At 35.5% G+C, this 25,422-nt stretch overlaps 3 protein-coding genes across 4 annotated transcripts; 2 read left to right on the plus strand and 1 right to left on the minus strand.

The window, feature by feature from the left end:
• Positions 1 to 696: 696 nt before the first annotated feature.
• Positions 697 to 3,866, plus strand: LOC131604406 (phosphopantothenate--cysteine ligase 2-like). 2 transcript variants are annotated; one of them, XM_058876850.1, is made up of 10 exons: positions 697 to 855; positions 997 to 1,161; positions 1,255 to 1,378; positions 1,471 to 1,515; positions 1,587 to 1,672; positions 2,119 to 2,171; positions 2,328 to 2,387; positions 2,641 to 2,742; positions 3,083 to 3,202; positions 3,462 to 3,866. In XM_058876850.1, the coding sequence occupies exons 2-10, from the start codon at positions 1,014 to 1,016 to the stop codon at positions 3,693 to 3,695; spliced, it is 972 nt and encodes a 323-aa protein (XP_058732833.1). In that variant the 5' UTR covers positions 697 to 855; positions 997 to 1,013; the 3' UTR covers positions 3,696 to 3,866. The 2 variants fall into 2 exon arrangements, with proteins under 2 accessions (XP_058732833.1, XP_058732838.1); XM_058876855.1 differs by having other exon boundaries at positions 727 to 841.
• Positions 3,867 to 4,598: 732 nt separating this feature from the next.
• On the plus strand, positions 4,599 to 5,977 carry LOC131634315 (peptidyl-prolyl cis-trans isomerase CYP26-2, chloroplastic). The gene is made up of 2 exons (XM_058904973.1): positions 4,599 to 5,656; positions 5,815 to 5,977. Exons 1-2 carry the CDS (start codon positions 4,794 to 4,796, stop codon positions 5,915 to 5,917), a joined length of 966 nt encoding a protein of 321 aa, XP_058760956.1. The 5' UTR covers positions 4,599 to 4,793; the 3' UTR covers positions 5,918 to 5,977.
• A 171-nt stretch (positions 5,978 to 6,148) lies between these two features.
• On the minus strand, positions 6,149 to 11,042 carry LOC131634305 (uncharacterized). Its single transcript, XM_058904965.1, has 8 exons — positions 10,752 to 11,042; positions 10,449 to 10,668; positions 9,661 to 9,784; positions 9,249 to 9,580; positions 7,676 to 8,527; positions 7,291 to 7,420; positions 6,886 to 7,085; positions 6,149 to 6,398 (listed from the first exon to the last, which is right to left on the minus strand). The coding sequence occupies exons 1-8, from the start codon at positions 10,847 to 10,849 to the stop codon at positions 6,297 to 6,299; spliced, it is 2,058 nt and encodes a 685-aa protein (XP_058760948.1). The 5' UTR covers positions 10,850 to 11,042; the 3' UTR covers positions 6,149 to 6,296.
• Between the last annotated feature and the right edge of the window lie 14,380 nt (positions 11,043 to 25,422).

Raw genomic sequence — 25,422 nt, forward strand, 5'->3', positions numbered from 1 at the left:
ATAACACCTAATTAGAAATGATAGTACATCTCAATGTTTAGTATTTACTAATACTTTTAATATACCACTTATGTATTTAATGCATTATATTTTTCAGCTGACAATTATAGGAGGATATGAATTTTATTTTTAAAAAAGAACAATGGGGTGGCCGCGACCTTCTTTTGCCACCCGTAGCTTCCACTGTCCTGTCCTTGTCTAAGGCTCCTCTTAGCCTTTGTAATTTTAAATAATCTAATTGGTTTGATTCGATTTTAACAATATTTCTCATCATAAAGTATGAACCAAACTAAATGAATAAATAAAGATTTAGTGTGATTTGATTTGATTCAATCAAGTTGATATGTTTTATAATAATTTACATTTAAAAAATCTTTAAAATTTAATTATTTAAAAAAAAAAACAATACAGACTTAGTTTGGTTGATACCCTCTTAGAAGAAAATGTAACACAAACTCAAAAGCTAAAGTTAATAAACTTGACTAAAAAAACTTATATGACTAAGGAAATGTTAATGTAAATGGATTTGTAAGTAGTTCCATATTAGTGTTAGGAACCATAATTAACTATTAGCTCGATTTTCAAATTTCTATTTAAGTAATTTACAAATACGAATTCGAAACTACTAATGAGGCGTTAAATGCTAGCTAACAGTCTAAACCAAATTAGATGAATTTATTAGCCAAAAAAAATTTATCTCAGAACCGGCCTAATATATATAGATATATCTATTGAAAAAGAGTAAACATACAAATTAAATTAGTATTATTCCTATCGCACCGAACTGAGTCGATAAAACGCAGCCGGAGTTGGTCGCCGGAAGAAAGAAAGCCGCCGGAAAGTGAGCAACTCCAGGTTTTCATCAAAGCAAAGAAAGAAACGTTTATATTTTCATTTTCAATCTTCACTCTTTTCCTTATCTCGCTATTTCTCTGATACACAACCCTTGTATTTGTATTCGCACTCACAACGTGTTTGTGAAAATGCCTCAACCAGATTAATTCCCTGATTTGATGGATGCTGCAAACAGATCAGAAGATGTGGAGCAAACCCTTGAAACACAGGTCAAAGCCTTTTTTGACTCTGCTCCTCCTCTCCACAACAGTCATGATATAACTCAAAAGTTGAATCAATTCATTCAGCGTAATTCTTCATCGTCAGGTAACTCAGCTTCTACTACAGCATTCGAATTGGCATATTTGTTTTTGTGTTGCTTCCCTTTTAAATGATGTGTGGTGGTTCTTGGGACCCCAGAAAATGGGGAAGCTAGGAGAATTGTTTGTGTGACTTCTGGTGGTACCACTGCTCCATTGGAGCAACGGTGTGTCCGCTATGTTGATAACTTCAGTTCAGGTCATAGAGGGGCCACGTCCACTGAGTACGACGCACTTGCCTTTTTTTTGTTGAAATAAACTAGTAAATATTCATTTTGGTTCTTTTGAGAAGAATATGTCCATGGTTATCTTGCAGGTACTTTCTGAAGGCTGGATACGCTGTTATTTTTCTGGGGCGTAGGTAAATTTCTGGCCCTTCATTTAGCCTTTTGTTATGTTTGTTGTGTTGATTGCCTATGGATATTTATGCAGGGGAAGTTTCCAGCCATTTTGCAGATCCCTTCCTGATGATCCCTTAATTGAATGCTTCGAGCCCACCAACGGCTTAGATATTCAAGGTTTTCCGTTTCTGTTTTCTCCTCCTCTCATGCCATAAAAAAATAGCTAGTACCTATAATTGCATGAACAGTTGTTCACATTAGAGATCATATTTGTACAAATATTGCGCTTGATATCTTGATAGACTAAAATATTTAACAATGTGTGTTAATTATGCTATTAATGTTGTATGGTATGATGGTAAGTGTCTCATGAGCAAATATTATTCTAGATGAGTCTTACTCTTCATCATGGTTCATCAAAGGCTAACCAAAGTGTGCCTATATGATTTCTTCAAACACAAAATAGTTTTTCCTACTCCTTAGATGAAGGGCTACTCAAAGATTTCTACATCTTTGACTATTTTGTACTTAATTAATAATATGCTTACTTGGTTTTGTTCTTGTATTACTATTTTATACAATCAACTATTTTTTTGTTGCTAAATTATGTTTTTTTATTCCAGTTCGGAGTGCTTATTCTGAAACAGTGAAGAGGGCTATTGTGGATCATCATACTGTATGATCAATAGATTGGGTTTTGTGCTTTACATATTTATCTTTTTTATTTTGTTTACGAAATTTCATTTTGTCTCTTTTTTATAACTGTACATTGGCTATAGCTTATTGAAATGTAACTAATTACAGTCTCATTGGTGTTTTCGTTCCGCTGCAGGCAGTGGCAGGCGGTCACCTGTTAAAACTTCCTTTCGGCACCATATTTGAGTATCTTCAGGTTAGCTTAGTCAATGTTTGTAAATTGTAAGTCTTGTTTGATGCAACAGATATGGACATTTGAATCTCCTATATGATTACTACATCAACCATGAGAAGGATTAAACTATTGTGGTTTATATTTCATCTGTTCTTCATATTGCAAAATAGAGCTCCTTGTTTTTATTGTATAGTTTAACTGTAGATGTTTAAAAATTAAACTAGTATGTTTTTCTGCACCAATTCGTCACTTCTAACTGCCTTCTGTTTTGCAGATGTTGCAGATAATTGCAGTCTCAATGAGGTGTATTGGTTCACGTGCAATGTTTTATCTTGCTGCTGCAGTATCTGACTATTATGTTCCTTGGAAGGAGATGGTATAAATATGATATATTACTTCTTAATTCATGAAGACTATGATTCCAATAGTATTACTTTAATCTTGGTTAAAATGATTATGTAATTGATTACGAAACAACAGATTTATCATTTGAAGAAATTTTCAGAATTGCTTGCATCTAAGATGGAATTTGTGTTTCGAAAACTTGGCCTTAGTTTCTAGTGTAAATACAGAGAATGTCACATGAACTTACAAGTCCTATTTCAGTCAGCATGAAGTTTATGAACGGTGGCTTGTGTTCTATCAAATAGTTCGACTTGTAATGCAGTAGCTTATACGAATTGCTTCTACTTTTTTGTTTCACGTTAATCTTGCAGGTGGAGCACAAAATTCAGTCCGGATCTCACCTCTTGGACGTTAAACTTGTTCAAGTGCCGAAAATGTTGTCGGTGCTCAGGGAAAACTGGGCTCCTCAGGCTTTCTGCATATCTTTCAAGGTATTAATGGTATTTATTGAAAAACTAAGGCTTTGTTTGCATTATCTATCCTTTCCCCCAAGCATATTTAGAAATGAAATGAACTATTTGAGATCTAAAATAGCATACATCAAAATACCTCTTGGTAGTGATCTCTGATTAGGCAGCATTCATATCAGCGAAACTATTTTCTATTTTAATATCGAATGTTCGAAAATAGAAAGATGACTAAAATATCTTCACATGTTGATAAAAAGTTTCTTTCCTCTTTGGCTGACAGTTAGAGACAGATTCAAGCATTCTTCTAAATAAGGGTAATGCGGCTCTTGAAAAGTACAAAATGCATGCAGTTGTTGCAAATGAACTCTCAACTCGCAAGGAGCGAGTGGTGGTCATCACTAGAACTGAGAAGATCACTGTTCTGCGAGACAATAGTGAGTCTGATGTAGAGAATCCCTTGATTCAACTTCTTTCGGAGAGACATGCCACTTACATTAAGGATTCCAGTAGGTGACTATGGAATGACTTTGGCTCCTTGTTGCAATTTTGGGGCACCATAATTTTAGTATTGCGCTTTAATTTTTTTTAAGGCCATGATGGATAGAGCAAGAAATAAAATTGATGTCTCCATTGTATCAAAACTATTGTTTAACTTATTAATATATCCTCAAGTTTAATTTCTTAATATATCCTTTGTTAAAACTATTATTTTGGTTCTAATGTTATTTGAATCTTCGAGCTATGTATGAATCCTCTATTATATTTTTGTGATTCTTCTCATTGTTGATCTATGTCTCACTAGTTGATAATATTAATTTGCATCTCATAGTAATCTAATTCTCGAGTCAACAAAACAAATTGAGTTAACTTGCTTACAAAACCGTTTGAGTTTGAGGACAATTTAACTCGTGGACAAAATAGTGTTTCTTTTCCCAAACACAATTTAATTTTTTTTCATTAATATATTTTAATCAATGACAAAATTTTGTTAAATTAAAATTATTATTTACCTGAAATATGTTCAAAGTTTAGTGGCATACTTAAAGTAAAGTAAAATGTAAACAAAATTAAATATAACTTTAAAAGAGTTTTTGTTTGTCATGCAATGAACTTCTCTTCACACTTAGGAACACTTATCTAATTCAAGTGGTACATATCAATTTAATTATTCTATCTATCTAAAATATGTTAAAAATTGTTTGAAGGCAATACATACTAAATTTTGAAGGTAATCAAATGTCCAATAAAGAAAAACAAAAAATTGTACCAGATTTTAAAAGTATTTTGAATATTTTTTAAAAAAAAACGGGGCAAAGAGAAAGCCTGAAGATTGCATTCGTAAATTTTATCTAAAGGGACCCCACATACAAAACACATAAAATAATGATATGTAAGAAACAAATGTCTACCATAGAACATAGCTATTCCCATCTTTCTTATCCACGAAATCTCTTCAGTATCCATTTACTCTATCTATATTGTTATTCTGTCCTTCATTTATTCTCTAAATCCCCTAACAAGCTCCCTAAGATAAAGGAAAGGCTGAATCATAGAAATTGCAGCAGAATTAGATACATAAATCAATTCCTAAGCAGTCCAAATAGAAATAGAAATGCTACAAAACCCAAGAATACTGCGAACTTGCCCTCAACCATTCAACCTTCCAACTCAGACATCAACACCATCACCTTCATCACTCCAACTACTAGGCACAAGCCAACATTTCCCAATCCTCAAACAGCAATGTAGATTGTCGCGTAGAGAGCTAGCAATCTACAGCAATTCTTGCTTGCTGCTTCTTTTGGCTGATGGATCCAGGGCAAGAGCAGAAGATGTTACCAACAGTGACCAACTGGGGGATAGTTTGACTAACACTCCCAGCTGCACTGAAAGAAAACCTACAAAACAAGTTTTCTTCGACGTATCTGTTGATCGCGAACCGGTTGGTCGCGTTACTATAGAGCTCTATGGAGATGATGTCCCTGTAGGAGTTGAGAGGTTTAGCAAGATTGTCAGTGGAGCTGCTGGTATAAGCTACAGAAGGAAAGAGTTTGTCAAAATCCTGCCAAATTACGTACAACATGGCGGTCTTAGATCGTATGGGGTGGATGCAGAACTTGCTAACAAGACTGGGAGCAATTTGGCTACTGAAAGTCTTGTTGAGGAATGGGAGAGAATGTATGAGAAATGCCCTGGGACTAAAAATGTGGCTGGAAGTGTAGGAATCATTGTGAGAGATCCATCAAAACCACCTCCTAAGTTTAAACTGGTTGCAAGACTAGGAAAGCTTCAGATTGATCAGGAAGAAGTTGGAACAGATCCTAATGGGACAGAATTTGTCATTGCAACAAAGGATTCACCGGAATTAGATGCTTCGTCTCTGGTAATTGGAAGGGTGGTAGGAGGGATGGAAGTTGTGCAGAGGATTAGTGAAGTAAAAACTGTACAAGAGAATACAAGCTCTCCATACTTTAGGTGAGTATAACAGACAAGTATTTTTCTGCCACTTTAGTCATAGAAGATATCTTTATGTCGAACATGACAAGTTTGAAATAGTAGTCCAGCTATCTGCTGCTAACTGCAGTTGAATTCTGACTATCTGTTAATCATTTACATTCATAATGTTTTTGCAGGGTGGCAAAGCTTATCGGAGACAAGAGGGCTGTTGTAGCAGAAAGGGGATTCAACCGTCCTTACTCCAAAGTTGTTGTTACAAACTGTGGTGTAATACAGTAGAACAAAATTGTATACACTCTTCTTTAGTTTAATTCCAGTGTATGAGAACACATCAAAACACATTCTATGACAATCTCTATTGTTATCCAACTCTACATATCGTATACCACTTCAATTGAAAATTGAGAAAAACATATTATAGCTCAGTTCCAAAACACTAATTAATCATGAATAACATTAAGGCGCAACCAATTACTTTCTTTAGTTGGGAGAGGGATTGTTCCAAAATCATAGAAAAACCTATTGAACAATAAATAAATACAAAAAATACAGGTTACATGGTTTTCAAATGTAATAAGTAATAACACGCCAAGAAAAATGGCAGTATACAATGGTTTAGGGTTCTTGAACTAAGACCTATCTTACATCTGGGTCTAAGCTACCCATGCTCTACATTTTGACTCGAAATGTGAGTAAGCTTCATTCTTCTTGTAGGTGGAGACTTGAAAAGCTTTCTGATTGAACCAATAGGGTCATCAACCTGCATATATACATGGTATATAGTAAGACGGTAAACTCCTAAAATAACTCATCCTCAAGTAACTGGGCAAAAGCAGATGTTCACAGAACATGTCACAATAAATTTGAGACAACATGAAATATTAACATCATCAGATTATCATTCTTGCTGTGGACTTAGGATCGTATATAATTTATTTTCACTTTACATGAAACACAATGTGTATGGTTTGCATAACATGTTGGGGGAAAATGAAACCCGATGAACCCAAACCAACACAAAATGTTGTGAGCAATTTAAACGTTTATTATGAGTTTAATGGAAATCATGATTGTACAAAAGACTATTTAAACCATTTAAATCCATAGTCATAGCTTTTACGTTTTTTTTCCAGTCTCAATTTGTCAAAGAATAGACTCCACAGATTGTTACTAATACTATCCATAAGTTAACTGTATTGTAGAATAGCCCATCCAATGAAAAAAGTAATAAGACATGCAATATATACCTTAATGATGGGCACTGATGATGGAGATGTATTTGGGGAATGTGGTGAATGTTCTTTTGGACGATACAGAGCAGATAACGTTTGTTTCCACCCAGGCTCCCCATCGTCTTCCGATGCAATCCACGGGCAGAAGTGTCTGTGCTGTCTGATTGGATCAAATTCCATTGCTTTCTCAGACAGTGTTGGATTTTTAAACTTACCTGGAAAGCAAAGAGAGGGGATTCTTAAATTTTCCACTCATCATATTAATTCTCACAATGACAACTTGACAAGTAAACTACATATTGTCATTCATGCCAAACATGTAACAAGCGGCTGCCGATCAGAATGCACGCACATTCTAGTTTGACATTCAAATACTCAACAGCAGTGATTTACCAAGGAACTATCAAACATAATGCTTACCTAAACTATTATGTACATCTTCACTGTGAGTTGGGTTCTCTACTCTTTCTTTCACCCCCGGAGTTTCAATGTTACTGGCTTCTTTGGTCTTATATGAAACAGAAAGTGTTTCATCTTCTGCCAAGTTTTTCTGCACAGCAATATTATTGTTAAAATGGATCAAGAAAGAAAGTCTGCCTTGTAACATACTAATGTAAAAGCACGTGTCATGCACAAGAATAATATTCTCGCTAAAATTTTGAATGTATTCAAAAAAATAAAGAGAAGGTTGTAAGATACTAGTCAGTTTCACATTTTGTTCAGCGTTGTTGCAGTAACTAGGCAGTAATGCTTTTCTACTAATATCATAATCTAGTGCTCATTTGGCAAACAAAAAATTACTAACCTGAGAGCTACTAGGATTTCCTACAGATGAAATCTTCAATCCATCAGTTTTAGCTTGGATGGGCATCTTGTCCTTAAAACTAGATGATTGTCCTGCAGAATTAGTGCCCTCTAAAGCATTATCTACAACCGAGTCGTGAATGCTTGCTTGAGAGCCAGTTTCATAATTTGAAATTTCTCTTATTTCAGACGATACATGAACAAGTTGTCCAATAGAGGCATTAACTGTGTTGTCAGTTTTCTCCTGAATCCCGATCTCATGTGAAGCTGACTGACTACTACCCTGATCAACAAAAAAATGATCTCTAATATCATAATCATAAGAAAGACGAGCTCTCAAATTTTGACCAATGACAGGCAAAGATATTATTGCTTTGAAGTTTTGCTTTGTTGGGGGAGGACCCCCTGCAATTGTCATATTTAGACTCGAAGGTGTATCCTTAGATGAAGTTGCAACGTCGGACATGGCATTATTTATTCCCTCCTGTCTATTTTCAAGATCATTTTCACCATTCACTTCTGCATATCCTACTAATCTGATTGATTGCACAGGCCGGAGAACTGTACAGAATGCCCACAATCCAACAGTGGCTCCACATAAGGAACAATCTAAAACTGCAGAATTGGGATCCATTTGTTCCCCAAAAGAATACTTGGTATTTTCATCCATTTTCGAACCTTCATTATTGTCAGCAGAAGAGACAACGAGATTGTCATTCTTTGCATCAGGGACTACTTGAGGACAGTATAGAATAGTTGAATTTTTATGCGACTGTCCTGATACATTTTTGCAATCAACCGCATAAGGTAAATAACGGAGTTCCCAACCGCATAAACTTATTAGCCTTTGAGCCTGCATAATTAAACATACACTGGCCATCATTCAAAATGGGAGGTAATAAGAAATGCTAAGATATATTGAGAAGGCTTTAAGAGAATAAATGAAATAAAGGAAATTTGTTAATACAACAAAAAAACACAAATGCTAACCAGTGGCCAACAATGGTTAAAGAATCAAAATAAAGATTTTATTGAAAATTGCAATTTTTTGAAAATCACTGATACATTGAATATTGGAATTTCCAATATAAAATTTCTATACATATATTGATAAATCGTTGATACATTGAATATTGGGATTTCAATGTAATACAGCCATCAAATGCATCGGGCAATTCAATTAAAAAACCTTGTAAACCATTATTCGACCAATTCGAACATCAAAAGTTTCTACTTCTTTATGATCGCGTAGAGAACCTGCGATTCATTTTCAAAAGAATAGCAGATCAAGCGAGGTCAGTGCTGGAAAGCAACTACCTAAGCCAAAAATATGTGTGTAACATATCCTAAGGATGTCAATGCACCATTAAAAAAAGACTGTCAATGAAATGCAATGCAATAACCTGGCAGCCAACATAGAAAGGTAGACTGGACAAATTCTAAATGGTAAGAAAACATCATTTTTTATTAGTGGGAAAAAAGAAAAGAAAAACACTAAACAAGACCAATATACAGATCCCAGATCAAATACCAGTAGTTGAAGAAATTTTCACCATTGGAAAACCTGTTATTACCTGGTAATATAATTTCAGTTTCTCTTGACTATCAGCATCTTCTATTCCAGAATTTCCGGCTGATTCATTTCCACACTCCTGCATCAATGATTGTTCAAGGAAGTCACCCAGAAGTGGGCTTTGCATGTGGTCAATTACAGAAGATGAAATACGCGGAAGAGCGGACAATTGCAAGAGAGCAGAACAACGTTCTCTGAAATTATGAACTAATGCTGGAGGAGATATGGGAGGAAACCGTGCTAGGGTTTCACTACAGGCATTGTCAATCCACGGACAAAGTAATTTATGTCCATTATCCAACTTTAAACTGAAGACTATAGCTGCCTTCTCCACTGCGAAGAAATCATTCCGGTAAGATAATTTATACAATTGAGCATTCTATGAACTATATAAATAAAAAACAATGGCATACCCTGCTGGTGATTCCAAGATGCTGGTGTAGAGAACAGAAGACGTGCACCACATTCTTCACAAGCTATTGTGTCAACGTCCACATTGATCCAACCTCTTCTAGCACAATTGACAGCACTTACTTTCTATAAATATTAGACATAAAAAACGAGTCTTAAAATTAGAGGAAAACAGGATGTAGGTGGGTGACATAAAGAGTTTGTAGTTAACATCCTGATTTTAATCGGAAAATGCCACAACTTTGCGATTATACTATCCCTCGGCAATTAAGAGTATACACATAATCCTATTTTGGTGGAATAAGGTGGAATCGCTCATCTTAATAGTTGAACGTAAGATCTATGATCTTTGAAACATTTGCGCAATTATGCTTATAAATGAATTTAAATGTATATATGCATTTGAAGTGTGATATAAGGTTTTTATGATCCTACCTGTGATCTATGCTTATGAATTAAAATTTAACAAATATTTTAAGTGATTTAAGGTTTCCTTTGTTTTACTAATGCTATTTATAAGCACAAACGAGTTTTAGAATATAAATCCACGACTTACGATTTTACTTCCCCTTCTCGATTTTGCGTAAAATGTTGAATTTAACTACCTTGTATGCCAAATGTTGATAGCTATACAGCTAATAGGATAAATTTTTACTACAACAAAAACCTCTTCATTAAAATCCCTCCTCTCTTTGCAAGCCACTCATATGATAAGAGCTTATGATTAAGTTGTTTATCCAAACACAGCCTAAATTCACAAAAAAATACAGCATTTAGAGTCAGAAAGAACCTTGGGTTTAGCAAACCATGAAATAGACTTAAATGTAGCCAATCTCTTCATAAAGTCAGCGCGATCCCACGGTCGACATAGATGACCTTGAGATTCCGCTGCAGTAACTGAAGATGACTGATCATCCCCTCTCCTATCCATTACTCCTCCTGATCCTGATACAATTGACTGAAAACCACGTTTCTTACCCCTGGAACTTGATAACTGCACCCCCGAAGAACTGAAAACGAAAACACATTACTCAAATAAATCACACACAAACACATGAATGCAATGAATTATGAATGTGAGAATTGTTGGAACCTGGAGTTGGAGAATGAAGGATTGTTGGAGGAAGATTTGGATGAATGGAAGAGCTTATCCATGATGGAGCGAAATCGCTTCTCTGAATCTTGGTTCATTCTGTTTCTTCAATTGAGTTTCAGTTTCGCATCGAATCAAATGCGTTTATCTGTTGTGTTAATTTCTCGATTCTTTCTTCGAAGAGAAAACACTGAGTTGAATTGAAGTTGCGGCTGAGTGGCTACGGTGAAATCGTTTCTACTTTACAGGCCCGCTTTCTACTGGGTTGGGCTCGCCTAGGAAACACTACTTACACCTCTTTAAAGAAAAATTTTCAGTCAATGAAGAAATTAATGGGATGAGTTGCGGAGTAGATTATTTACCCTCTGGATTAGGGATGACAATTTGGCCCATCCCCATCCCCATCCCCAGTGGGTATCCACAAAAAACCCATATCAGGTAGGGTAAATACCCATAAAAATGAATATGGGCACGGGCACGGGTAATTACCCATTAAAATATGCGGGTATGGGTGCGGGCACGGGTACCTTACTACCCAACCCGCCCCATACCCACACTACATATTTTTATAATTTCATTTATATCATTATATAAAAATGCATGATTCTAATTTTTTTTTAATTATATCGCTATTAAATCATTACACATTTTAATAAAAGTGTTTATTTGTTTCTTAACTCAACAATAACATACATAATTTTTTTAATATTGTTAAAAAGACTTAAATTATACAATATTTTGTAATTAAACGATTTAATTTTACTATAAATGCGGGTAAACGGGTACGGGTATGGGCATTGAGGTACCCACAGGATACGAGTACGAGCATGAATATTGATACTCACGCGGGTTTGGGCTCGGGTACGGGGATTTTTTTAAACTGCGGGTATGGGGACGGGTACTATAGTACCCTGCCCAAACCCTGCCCATTGCCATCCCTACTCTGGATGGTAGGGAAACACTACCATTGAACCATTCATTAATATTAAAATATTTTATATTAATTTAAAAATCATATAAATTAATGTAAAAAAATATTATAATATTTTAAAAGATATTATAAGATATATGTTTATGATATTCTAAAATATATTATAAGATATATATTTATGATAGTGTGTATATATATATATATATATATATATATATATATATATATATATATATATATATTTAAGAGATATTATAAGATTATAATAATATCTTTTATTCTAAGAATTAAGGTGATATGTTTTGTGATTTGTTGGATTTTGGCAATTATAAATATGTATGTACAAGGAAAAATTTAGAAAGACAAAGATTTTTGGGAAATCTTTGGAGTTATCTAAGGGTATTGAGAAATATTTCTAAGTACCTTGGATTTGAGTGATTCTTATATTGAGAGTTGGAGAAGCGAAGACTATTTTCTTGTAACTCATTTGTAATTTCTTGTAACAACTTGTTGAGTATAGTGAATTGGAGAGTTGCTCTCTGCCCTAGAGTAGATCGTTTAATCGAACTGGATAAACAAATTTTCTTTATTTTCTCGCCTAATTTTGTAGACCATTTATTTTGGTTGCTACTATTCTTTTCCTCACAAATTGATATTGAATTTTGTCGTAATTCACAACAAGATTCACAACACTTTAGGATAAAACAATCAAGTTACAGTCGTATTAGATTGCTATTGCATTGTAAGATTCGTTCTAAAAACACATGTATATATGATAGTTTGACCATTCAATATGACTCAAAACCACTCTAGTTTCTAAAGAGACAACCAAAGGGATCTTGGTACTTCGACCACTCGTAATTATCAAATGGAAAGAAAAAAAATATATCAAGGTGGATGAAATTTCAAAGATATGGAAATGAGATAAGAAAATAAATGTCCAATAACTCAATAACATCAACAGAAATAAGAGAGAAAAATGCTCTATAACTAGTTGGAGTACTTTATAGAGAAACATGAGCATGTCTTCTAAAATGTTGGAAACTAAACAAATGTGCGTAAACTAAGCAATATGAGACTTAAAAGAAATTTCAATTTGATAAGTGGTTTTCACATTGCTTTTTATAGTTGTTTGACTTTGATATTTCCTTGGTTTTTGTCAGTTTTTCCTTACTTTATCGTATTTTGTTTCTTTTGTTTTCAGGCCCTAATAAGCATCTCGGACAAAAGAATGATCAAAATGGACAAGCTGCGGAAAAATGCAAAAAGACGAATTTTGCCCATACAAAATCCAGGGGACTGCTACAGGCGGTCGTAACACTTGCTATGGGCGGTCGTAGCACCTGTTACACGTCGTAGCACTTGCTACGGGCCGTAGCACCCAATGCCCTAAGCCCTCGAGTCTTTTGACGCGCCCATAAAGTTTCTAGGGGCCTGCTACGATCATCCGTAGCAGCTGCTGTGGGTTGTAGAAGGCAGGCGTGCTTTTTCCAATTTGTTTCCTTTTCTGGCTCGATATCCCTCTCTTTTTGGATTTTTGCATCTTTTGATCTGAGATATTTTTTGATGTAATGGTCATTGATCATAGACATTTATTCTGCTTTTAAGTTTTTGTTACAAAAACTCATAGGTAGTCTTGAATTTTTCATCCAGTTTTTATTCCAAATTTATTTTCACGCTTTGCAACTCAAGTCTCCGTTCGGAGCACTGGAACATGTTTTCAACATTATTTCAATATAATTCAGGTTTTTATTTTATCACTTTAATTTAATTGCAAACTTATTATTTACTATGTTTCCTGCAATGAATATTGTTTTGATTGAATTATCCTTCACCATGAGTGACTTGTCCTTTAGGGACTAAGGGTCGTGAAACTTATTTACAGAGTATCTGTATGATTTATCATGAATCGATTATGAGAATCCAACTGCTTTTATTTTAAAACATGAGTTTTCTATTCAAACCTTGTTACGAAAGTAAAAGTCTTCGTAGGCGTTTACCATGATCTAAAAGGATATGTGTGAACACCCAATAATAAATGTCTTCCCAGGAGATGTGTGCGGCCATGTAGGTCGATAATATTGTTTCGTCGGGGACGTAGAAGTCCTTGGGGCAGGTGATGCTAAGAGCCACGAGCATCGCCCGACCATCTGATGAAGTCTTCTCTTTGATGCTTTTGGTTTCTTGGGCATCCGGACGAGCATCGTCCCTCTTTTTGGTATATTGTTTTAGGTGTCCGTCCCTGATCAAGGTTATGATGGCGTCCTTTAGGTGAATGCAATCCTTCGTGTTATGCTTGTGGCTCTTGTGGAATCGATAATACTTGGTCTTGTCTATATTAGGTTTGGTCAAAATCTGTCGAGGAAAGTGGACCCCTGCTTGTTTGAACTCGGCATTAACGCACTCGGACAAAATTTTCTCGCGGGAGGCGACGAGAGGAGTGTAGTCGTGGAACCGACCGACTGGTCCTTTGTAGTTATACGAATCACGCGTTCGGTCGAATTTCTTCTTGTCTCCTCCTTGATTGGATGTCGAGGGGTCTTCTGATTTCGAGGCTTTGACGCTCTCCTAATGTCGGGTATCCCGGGAGGTATTGACCGCTTCTTTCTCCTCGTATTGAATGCTTGGGCCTTGAAGAGGAGGGCGTCGAGGGAAGAGGGGGTATTTATGCTGACGGCTTTTGCGAATTCACCGCGCGGATGCAGGCCGCGTTCGAGCCAATATTTTTTTCGTGTCGTGCGTCGTGGAGACTTGGATTGTCTTTTTATTGAATCTTTCGATGAATTCCCATAGGGATTCATCTTTCCCTTGCACGATGGCCTTGAGGGACGCCTTGGATTTTAGATGATGCCGAAAGGCTGTAAAGTGTCGGGAGAAAGTCCTCCCCAACTTCCTCCAAGATGTGATGGATCCGCCTGGGAGACTTTTATACCAGGCCATTGCTCCTTTTCGCAGGGTGGTGGGGAACAATCTGCATTTTATCGCGCCCTTGACGGCACGATAGTTGAGGAAAGCATCAATATTCTCTATGTACTCGTCAGAGTCGGTAGTGTTGTCATACGTACCCAAAAAGGGAGGCTTTTCCAGCCCCTTGGGTAGTTGGGGGGCCAGGATTTCTGCTGACAGCGGACCACAGGGCTCGTCCTCGTTGCTTGAGCTAGGGGAGCAAGCTGGGGGATGAGGTGTACACTGAGTTTCTGCCTGGGCATTCTCCCTACATTTCTTGGAAGCCAGAGATACGTCTCTCTGTCGAGGAGACGCATAGTCACGTTTCTTGATTGCTGGAATCTCCCGATGGCGTTCCTTGGGACAGGGAGAAGGGCTATGCGAACGTATTCGGTGTCTCCGTGTGGGAGATGGTCGGTGATGCCCCCTTCCAATGCCCTAATTCTTTCATTTTACTGCAGGATTAGGGAATTGGTTTTGTTCAGGGCCTCGACCAGGACTGCGAGGACAGGATCACCGTTGGCCAGCAATAGAATCTTGATGGATTCTGGTGCGCTTTCTTGGCGTTTGTTGGAACGAATGGGCTCATCATTATGGTTGCCAAGGTCGAGGACGTCTTCATAGGATGGAGACGCGGTGGCGCCATCCCTTTTCCCGGGGACTGCGTCCTCCATGAAAGGGTGGACGAAGCCTAGGTCGGATTTCTGCTCGAGGGAGAGGGCATAGGCATGAACATCGTGATCAACGTCGATACTAGCCATGGTGATTAGTATGCTTTGCTCTTTGTGTGAGAGAGATAAAAATACGGGGATAACAATGGTTCCCCCAGACGGCGCCATTGTTTCGCAAGGTGATCGGAGTAAAAAAGTGGGCCAGACACGTTTGTCCGGTGTTGAAGAGGAAGAAGGGTGCACCTGCAAGGTACTCCGACGAGCAAGTAAGTAAGAACACAGATACATAAAAGTGTTTCAAGGGTTTAAAATTGTGTTACCTGACCCTCAAATGAGAAGGTTTTTATATTATCCCCCAGTGCTTAGCCATTGGTACACATTTTGGGCTAGATCATGGATTTAGGCCCAAAACGCGTGACTGCCAGGATTCTAGGAGTGTATCTAGGAAATCTGGGAGGCTACTCGAAACTAGCCGTTGGTCGGGTAGAAGGGTGGTTTTCAGTCGACACGGTCGTCTGTCGAGCAGAGGTTGTTCCGCCTCTAATTAAGAGCAAGGTGTTTGCCTCGCTGCTAAGATGGAAGAAGTCTAGTCAAGGGAGACGTTCTCGTCGTGACGAGGAGCGAGCCCGGTGAAGGGCAGGGGGAATGGTTTCTCTATTGTCCTTAGGTGATTAGGCCAAGGTTACTGGACCGTCTTTAATGTAGGAGTGGAGTGGGCCGTGCCTAGCCATTGAACCAACCTAAAACAATATTTTATTAATTAAAATTTCAATTCTACACTTCATGTCAATTTTCCTTTATTAAATTATTTGTAGATGAAAAGACGTGTCTCTTGAAAAAAATTGAGGATTCTAAGTGTGTACACGTCTTTTCATCTACAAATAATTGAGAATTTTCAATTTGGTTTTTCTTTTGTTTAAAAATTATTTTCTTCAACTTCGTGATTTATTGTTAATTTTATGTTCAACTGTTGAATCTTGCGATGGATTTTTATAAAGTTTATTTATTGAGATATTCTTTGTTTATCTGCACATGACCTGTTTTACCTTAATATTTGGGAATTTTTTCTTTCTTTTACAATTTCTTGATGTCATCTTTTCAAATATGAAATTGAATCTTAACATTAAGCACGGAGACTCAATGTCTGGGATATTCTTCCTCATTCTTTAGTTTGTGAAATGGAGATTAAAATGTGTCTTAAATCATTAAAAATGTATATTTATTGGAACAGTTAAGATCTTTAGTCGATGGGGCAACAAAGTGAAAACTATTTGCACTTATACTGACAGTATCTACCAAACTTTGGTTCAAAGCTTTGTCGAACAAGGGCGTTGAGTCTTGGACTGATATGTCCGAAAGCTTCACCGCTTATTTCAGGGCTTTGAAAAAGCAACTAGTGATAATAGCTGCACTTAGCAGGATAGCACAAGGGAAGAAAGAGAGCTTTTGGTCCTATGTCGATCGTTTAACACAAGTGGCAGTAGAAGTAAAGGGAACTGAAGAGGACCTCAAGTAATGGGTCTCCGAGAAAATCCTAAGGTAGGATAGCTCTTTTAGGGAGAAATTGAGGTGTAGAAGGCCCTTTAATAAAGCGAATCTATTCATTCACTTGAAGGAGAAACTTACTCCTCGGGTTGACAACCATGCCGCAACATATGTAGATTCTTACTATTTGTCCGAGAAATATTCTAATAGGTGATGGGAGGAACCCCGTCGTGGAAACCGTGGCCAGTATGACAAGTATACTTTTATGAACACTTCCTGAGAAAGATATAATAAGAGTGTGCCAACACAGAGTTTCGGAAGGTTGGGAACAGAAACCCCTTCCGTGTTAGATTCAATCATCCCGTATTGACAAAGCAAAGTATTCTCGCTTTCAAAAGAGTGATGGCCACACCACCAATGACTTTCAAAAGAGTGATGGCCACACCACCAATGACTATATCCAACTGAAGAATGCCATTGAGGGTTCTATTAAGAGAATCAGCTTATCTTAGTAAACCAAAGGCGGTAAGAGAGATAGAGAAGAGTTTGAAATTTAGGTGTTTAGTTCTCAGATGTCTTAAGAGATGTCAAAACAATAGTCTATAAACAACACACAAAAACAAGGTATATAAAAGTGCAGTGCAGAAACTTAAAAGAACACAAGTAATTGTTCACCCAGTTCGGTATATAACAATACCTACTAAGCCAGAGATAAGTCCACAATGATAATGTCAATTTGAAGTATTACACAAACAACCTCCGGTTCACACATAAACAACCTTCGGTTTACTGCTTTCTCGCCTAATCACTACCAGTGCTATACTTCTACATAAGACTCACCTAGATATAAGACCCTTCTCAATCCCCTCAATCACAATCGTGATAATCAATTACAAAACTTTAGAAGACACTTCCAAGACACAATCACTCAATTCTTAAAAGCTTATGAATAAACACATTACACAGAACTTACAACTCAATAAAAATGTCCAACTCTTCTATCAAGCTGATATTAGATCTGGACCTTCACTAAAGTTGCACTAGTCTCGTTGGCAGAGAGATTGTGTTTTGATCTCCTTTATTTCTCTTTAGTGCTTGACTGCATCCCCGTCAGTAATTGCTATAATTCTTCACACACATACGCCCAGTTTGCTCCTTAATTGTTCAAACTAAACTGCATCCAAAGCCTTTGTAAAAATATCAGCAAATTGATATTTTGTTTTCACATGCTCAAGTGTTATGACTTTGTCTTCAACAAGGTATATAATAAAATGATATATGATGTTAATGTGCTTCGTCCTAATGTGTTGAATAGGATTTTTGGAAATATTTATAACACTCGAATTGTCACAGAACAATATCTTAACATGTTGTGTGACATTGTATTCATACAATATTTTCTTCATCCACACAAGTTGAGAACAACTGCTACCTGCTGCTATATACTTAAATTCAATTTTGGAAAGAGATACACAATTCTTCTTCTTACTGAACGATGAGATCAAGTTGTTTCCCATAAAGAAACATCCTCCAGAGGTACTCTTCCTATCATCAGCACTTATAGTCCAATCAACATCATAATAACCCAATAACATAGAGTTTGAGTTATGTAAGTATAGTATCTCATAGTCACATGTACCATTCATATACTTCATAATCCTTTTGACTTGATTGAGACAGCTTACTTTAGGTTCTAGTTGATATCTAGCACATACTCCAATAACAAAATTAAATTAAATTAAATTCAAAATGAACTACAAAAAATATTTTAAAAACACATTCTCTCATTTCTTAAAATTAAATTCAAAAATAAACTCTCTCGTTTTATGCTAGCTTAAGCTTGAATCTTGGTTTGAATGTTAATTTATATCTTTAGATTTTATTTGCTTGCTTGATTATTGATATTTCTCTTGCATCGTTATGTTAGATAGTCAAAATCGATAAAATAAAAAAAGAAGCTAAATAAAAGTATTCTACTATAAATAATTCAAAACCGCTTGATCAACATCGAGTGGTCTTTTCTCAATAAACCATTCATCGATCATTCACCAACTTCACAAATAAACACTTGGTCCAACGTCAAGTTATTTTTACAATAAAAATTCAAAAGCAAATAAATCCTTGGTTAACAACAAGTCTTCTCAAAATCAATCAACAATATTTCATGGAATTTTTCACAAACTTAATAACAATTCAAACTCATCAAATCATCTTTTTTTCGCCCAACCGCGAATATCTTTCGTGGCCCAACCGCGAATCTTTTTAACTAGTCTTTTCCGCCCAAGTGAGACTAGACTCTTTTCACAAATAAAATCAACCAACAAACAAAGTTCTTTCAACTAAGAACTACGTAGCCTTGAGTTCTCCATTGCACATGGAGATACGTGGGAGCGAGATCCAAAGTCTCGTCAGGCTAAATAATAAAAAAACAAAAAAAAAACATTTTCCTTTCTCTTTTTCTCACATAATAGGTAGAATATAGTAAGTAAATATAAGCCGACACTCTTTCCCGAAACTAAGTTAATGGGTATCGTTGAGTATAATGGATGTGAGGGGTGCTAACACCTTCCCCTTGCATAACCAACTTTCAAACCCGATTTGGTTGCGATGACCATCTTATCCTTTGTTCTTTCATGGGTTTTATTGATGTTTTCCCTTTCCTTTTGGAATAAATAAAGTTCGGTGGGACTCTGTTGTATTTCAAGCGTGTGATGCACTCGAGTATTTTTTGCGCAACGACACTGTCGCATCCACCGCCTTCAGATAATAACAATCATTATGGATAACCTCATGAATATGGTAAACCTAGATGGCGAGGTTTTAAGTTTGGCATTGCATACAACACACATATCTCGTGGAGGCCTATTTAGATATTTGACTTTAGATTTGTATATTTTGTGACTCAAAATATTTAACAACGTACTTTTTATTACATAATATTTTGTCAATTACATGTTTTAAAGATGAACATAACTTAACGCATTACAACAAACATAAAATAACAATAAGAAACATGATAACCTAGGCATTACCAGGTGATTTTGGATGTTTCAACATCTTGATTATGTCGTTGACGGATCTTGAAATTGTCGCATTAAATTCGAACGGGCCCTTAGTAAGCCTACGTGAAATGTTCTCTACATAACATTTAAATCTTCACCGGTCTTCAACTCCAGAACGTATTTGACCTTTCCGTCAACACTAAACCTGTCTGCTTGAAACTCGATATTATCCACCTTTCTATTGTCGATGACAACAACAAATCATTCATCTTGGATCTCAAGACAGCGAGACATACGCTGTCTTTCGAAAGGCGAAACTTTACTGGATGTTTCAGCCCGTTGAAATATAGTTTTGTCTTAATAAAAAATCAAAAATGAGTCATTGTAAGATGTCATTCTTAACCACACATGATTCCCATTTATATTATTGAAATATGAGGGGTTCTAGATATAAAATGAAGGGTGAAAGTAAGAAACCTCCTCCAAGGATAGGACATGCTATGTTTGGGCCAAAGCCAAAATTGACAAAGTAGCCGGTTTAGAATGAATGGAAAACCCTAAATCCCATCCTATATAAATGCACCTCTACCTAAACAATTCTCATTTTTTTGGTGACTCAAAACAAAATGATTTGATGTTTGATCCTTTGTATTTGTTTAATCAAGAAAAATGCAGTTGAGGGAGTAGGAGATGATCTCTCTTTCATGATTTTTACCTCCACTGTATTTTCTTGATTAAAAAAATTCATTGAATCATCAAGTATTTTTTGCCGTAAAAGTTTTCATTTTTAGTCTTATTATGCTAATTTAATGTGTTCATTTTATTGCGAATTTAATTAGTAAGATCTTTATTTTTCTGAATCCTTTTTATGTTCTTGAGAGGTTGATTTTGTTGAAGTTGGTATTTGTGAGTTTGTTTGAAGTCCCACATTGCTTAGGTTCCCGGACTGTTGGGTGTATAAATATGTGAAGACAACCTCACCTCTTGAGCTAGCTTTTGAGGTTGAGATCCAAGCATATTTAACATGGTATCAGAGCCGGGTTAAGGACTGCAATGTGGGCGTTTGGCCCATGCCCACGCTAGGCGTGAGGGTGGGTGTTGAAGTTGGTATTTGTGAGTTTGTTTGAAGTCCCACATTGCTTAGGTTCCCGGACTGTTGGGTGTATAAATATGTGAAGACAACCTCACCTCTTGAGCTAGCTTTTGAGGTTGAGATCCAAGCATATTTAACAGATTTATCCTTGTTAATTTTTCTGCATAACTGACTTTCCCTTTTACATAGATAGCAATTGAAGCTAAATTTTTTGTGGTGAAGTTAACAGTAGTATACTATACAGCACCTTCTAAACAAATAAAGAAGTGATTCGATCTAAATACTTTAATTACTTAAAGAATACCTGTAAATCACTCTTATTATTTTCTAAATAATATTTGTTAATTATAAAGTTGTGAAAAAAAGCTTTTTTTTGGCCCAAAGGTTGTTGGATTGATCAACCTCTCCATTCAATTTAGAAATTAATTTTTGAGGTAAGATCAATTGTATGTGAGAGCAATTAAATCTATCAAAACTAATTTTATGCATTTAGAATCAGTTCTCTATTTTTTAAAGGAGAAGGCAATCATAAATTAATTGTTAGAAAATTGAAACTTGAAAACTTGAATGATTTTATGGTGACCTAAAATGATAGATATTGGATGATATTGTGGGTTTTGAACTTCATAGTGCTTTTATAAGAAGATAAATGTGTGGTAGATATTGTGGGTTTGAACTTCATAGTACTTTCGGAAGAATAAATGTGTTTGGTAGATATTGTGAGTTTGTTCATAAAGATAAATGTGACTTTTAATGTGAATACCTTCGGTTTGGCTTGATTTAAAATTTATTTTGAGTGAATTATTTTTTTAAAATTCATTTTAATTATTGAAAAATAGTTAAAGATAAGTTGATTTAATTTTTTTTCATTACTATATATTTGAAGTAATAGGTAAATTGTCAATCATCAATCAACTATCTATTAAAATTAGATAAATATGAACTTTCCACATTACCTTTTGTGTTTGTGAAAAAAGTTATTCTTACAAAAACCTAAATAAATAATTATCAGATACAAAAACCTAAAATCATAATAAAAGAAGAGGTTAAAGGTAGTCCACGACAGTGTAAAAAAGTTTTACACTGTCATCCAATAGAAACAAATCGTTTTGTCATGTCATATAAATTTTTTAAAAATTAAAGTCTGATTTATCCTGATTCATGGTTGTGATTGGTTGACAGTGTAAAACTTTTTTACACTATCAGTGCATCACCAATTTTCTCATAAAAAAAATTCTTTTGGTGGTTTCATTATATATCTTATTATATAATATTATTAAATAAATTTTTATTTGATAAAATAAAAATAAACACATGCAATTTTTTCAATAAATATGTACAATTTAAGATAGTTTCAAAACATATTAAATATTTATTTATAATGAAATTTAACCAGTTACATAAAAAATAGAATTATAATTTTAAATTTAGTTATATTAATTTAAACTATTAAAGAAAATAAGTTTATTATTGAATATTTTACACTAAAATTCTAATACTATTACGAATTCCCTTTTTTTCCTTGATCTTCTTTGAAATTTTACTAATTTAAGAATTATCACTGAAAATTCATCATGAAAGCAATTTGAATGTTATTGCTAAAAAACATCAAAATATTATGGCTCTACTTGGTAAGACATGTTTTCGAGCTTATAGCTTATGTCTTATGTCTTATAAGCTCATATGATAATTTAGACCCGTTTGGCAACAGTCTTTTCATCACGAGCTTATAGCTTATTTTACTAACTTATAGCTTATTTTTCAGACGCTATTTTAAATAGCGTTTTAGCTTATGTCTTATAGCTTATTATTTTTTCTTCCTTTTTTATCCTTACTATTTTAATTCATATCCATTTTTAACCCTTATAATTTATTTTAATTTAAAATAAAATAATTATATATTAAATATCTTTTATGTCATTTTACATTTATAAGTTAATTGAACCGCTAATTTTCCCAAACACTTCCATTAACTTATATCAGTCTCAATCATCCGCTATAAGCTATAAGTTATCGGTTATCAGCCATTAGTCATAAGCTATAAGCTATCAATTAGCTTATCAGTCAACCGTTATTTTTACCAAACAGACCCATATATCTTTTTTTGTAAAGAATCACAAATACAGTTATATAATAAAAAAATTATATATGGAATGACTGATTTGATCAACGAATATTCACCATTTTTTCTTTCGGTTGTAATTGATTTGATTCTAATGTTTCAATTGTGATAGAATCAAAACAAAATATTTACAATTTAAAAATCTTCATTAATCAATTTATATATATATATATATATATATATATATATATATATTCTAGATTGCTCCAATGGTTGAGCATGGACCAATCCGCCTCTTAGTTCAGGACAGCCCAAAAGAATTGACTAAATTAATAAGGGACAACGTAAGGCATTTTCCTTTGCCCCTTAGATGGGCACACCTGACCGTTTGACCCACCTAGCCAACCAGATCACAGCCGCCCTCAAATTATGTTTCTACCCGTGCCAACGACTAGTTTCTCCTTGCCAGGACAGCCCATCCAAGACGTCGGGGATGACCTGGTCGACATTGCTTTCACGCAGAAATTCCTGGCGGACACCTATTTTGAGTTTGGGTCACTTGCGCCCAACCCAAAATAGAGATCAATGGCCATGCGCATGGGACATTATAAATATCCTCTCATTTGAGATGGTCATGTATTCAAATCTTATCCTAAAAATTCTCACGCATCTCTACACTTTTATTGAGTTTATCATCGGAGTACCTGAAGGATAGAAAAACACTTAGAAAAGGGGGGTTTGAATAAGTGTAGTCTTAAAAAACTTGAACGATAAAAATAAATTGCACAGTTATTTTTATCCTGGTTCGTTGTTAACTAAACTACTCCAGTCCACCCCCGCGGAGTGATTTACCTCACCTGAGGATTTAATCCACTAATCGCAACAGATTACAATGGTTTTCCACTTAGTCCGCGACTAAGTCTTCTAGAGTATCCTGATCACAACCTGATCACTCCAGGAACAAATGCTTAGACACAAGCTAAGACTTTCTTAGAGTATCCTGACCACCACGTGATCACTCTAATTACAATTGCTTAGACACAAGCTAAGACTTCCTAGAGTATCCTGATCAACACTTGATCACTCTAGTTACTTACAAATTAATGTAATCAAATAAGAGTTTTACAAATGCTTCTAAAAAGCTATAATCACAACAGTGATATTTCTCTTAACGTTTAAGCTTAATCTCACTAATATATTACAACAGCAATGTAGTGAGCTTTGATGAAGATGAAGTTTCTGAGCTTTGGATTGAACAGCGTTTCAGCAAGTTAATATTCACAGAATTTGGTTCAGCGTTGTTCTCAGAATTCGTTAACCTTGCTTCTCATCAGAACTTCATATTTATAGGCGTTTGAGAAGATGACCGTTGAGCGCATTTAATGTTTTGCGTGTTCCGTACAGCTTTGCATTTAATGTTTCACGCTTTTGTCAATACCTCGAGCCTTGTTCACGCTGTGTCTACTGACGTTGCCTTTAATAGCTTCCAACGTTCCTTTTGTCAGTCAGCGTAGCCTGCCACCTGTACTTTCTTCTGATCTGATGTTTGAATAAAATATTTGAATATCATCAGAGTCAAACAGCTTGGTGAATAGCATCTTCTTGTCTTCTGACCTTGAAGTGCTTCTGAGCGTGATACCATGAGAACTTCAGTGCTTCTGCTTCTGATCTCAAGTTCTTCTGATGCTTTCATAGACCCATGTTCTGATTCTGCCTTGACCATCTTATGATGTCTTGCCAGACCATGTTCTGATGTTGCATGCTGAACCTTCTGAGACAAAGCTTCTGAGCGCTGATTTGTGCATACTCTTTATATATTTCCTGAAAGGGAATTTGCAATGTATTAGAGTACCACATTATCTCACACAAAATTCATATCCTTGTTATCATCAAAACTAAGAATATTGATCAGAACAAATCTTGTTCTAACAATCTCCCCCTTTTTGATGATGACAAAAACATATATAAATGATATGAATTTACGATCAGAAAGAGCAGACGGCTAAAGACAAATTACACAGCTATAGCATAAGCATGTGAATATGTCTCCCCTTGAGATGAATAATCTCCCCTGAAATAAATACTCGAAGAATTTTAATAATAAAAGACTTCCCTGATTATTTCGGTAGAGACGATCACATAAGCTTCTGTCTTCTGATAATTCATAGCTTCTGACTTCTGCTTCCATTGGACAGCTTCAGAACTTGAATTTCTTTAGATCCCTAGAACACTCACAGCTTCTGATTCCTGCTTCCATTTAGGACAGCTTCAGAACTTGAATTTCTTTGATCTTCAGAACATTCATAGCTTTTGATTCCTGCTTCCATTTAGGACAGCTTCAGAACTTGAATTTCTTTGATCTTCAGAACATTCACAGCTTCTGATTCATGCTTCCATTTAGGACAGCTTCAGAACTTGAGTTTTTCTGGATCTTTAGAACATTCACAGCTTCTGATTTCTGCTTCCCTCGGATAGCTTCAG

The sequence above is a fragment of the Vicia villosa genome, linkage group LG1 (assembly GCF_029867415.1).
Source record: "Vicia villosa cultivar HV-30 ecotype Madison, WI linkage group LG1, Vvil1.0, whole genome shotgun sequence".
NCBI classification, from domain to species: Eukaryota; Viridiplantae; Streptophyta; class Magnoliopsida; order Fabales; family Fabaceae; genus Vicia; species Vicia villosa.

Coding starts and splice junctions, on each gene's coding strand:
- LOC131634305 (XM_058904965.1), bottom strand. CDS start 10,849: ATGAACCAAGATTCAGAGAAGCGATTTCGCTCCATCATGGATAAGCTC. Junction 9,785..10,448: donor CATGGTTTGCTAAACCCAAG/GTTCTTTCTGAC, acceptor TAATATTTATAG/AAAGTAAGTGCTGTCAATTG. Junction 8,528..9,248: donor AACTGAAATTATATTACCAG/GTAATAACAGGT, acceptor TTAATTATGCAG/GCTCAAAGGCTAATAAGTTT.
- LOC131634315 (XM_058904973.1), top strand. CDS start 4,794: ATGCTACAAAACCCAAGAATACTGCGAACTTGCCCTCAACCATTCAAC. Junction 5,657..5,814: donor ACAAGCTCTCCATACTTTAG/GTGAGTATAACA, acceptor ATGTTTTTGCAG/GGTGGCAAAGCTTATCGGAG.
- LOC131604406 (XM_058876850.1), top strand. CDS start 1,014: ATGGATGCTGCAAACAGATCAGAAGATGTGGAGCAAACCCTTGAAACA. Junction 2,388..2,640: donor CCATATTTGAGTATCTTCAG/GTTAGCTTAGTC, acceptor TCTGTTTTGCAG/ATGTTGCAGATAATTGCAGT. Junction 2,743..3,082: donor ATGTTCCTTGGAAGGAGATG/GTATAAATATGA, acceptor TTAATCTTGCAG/GTGGAGCACAAAATTCAGTC.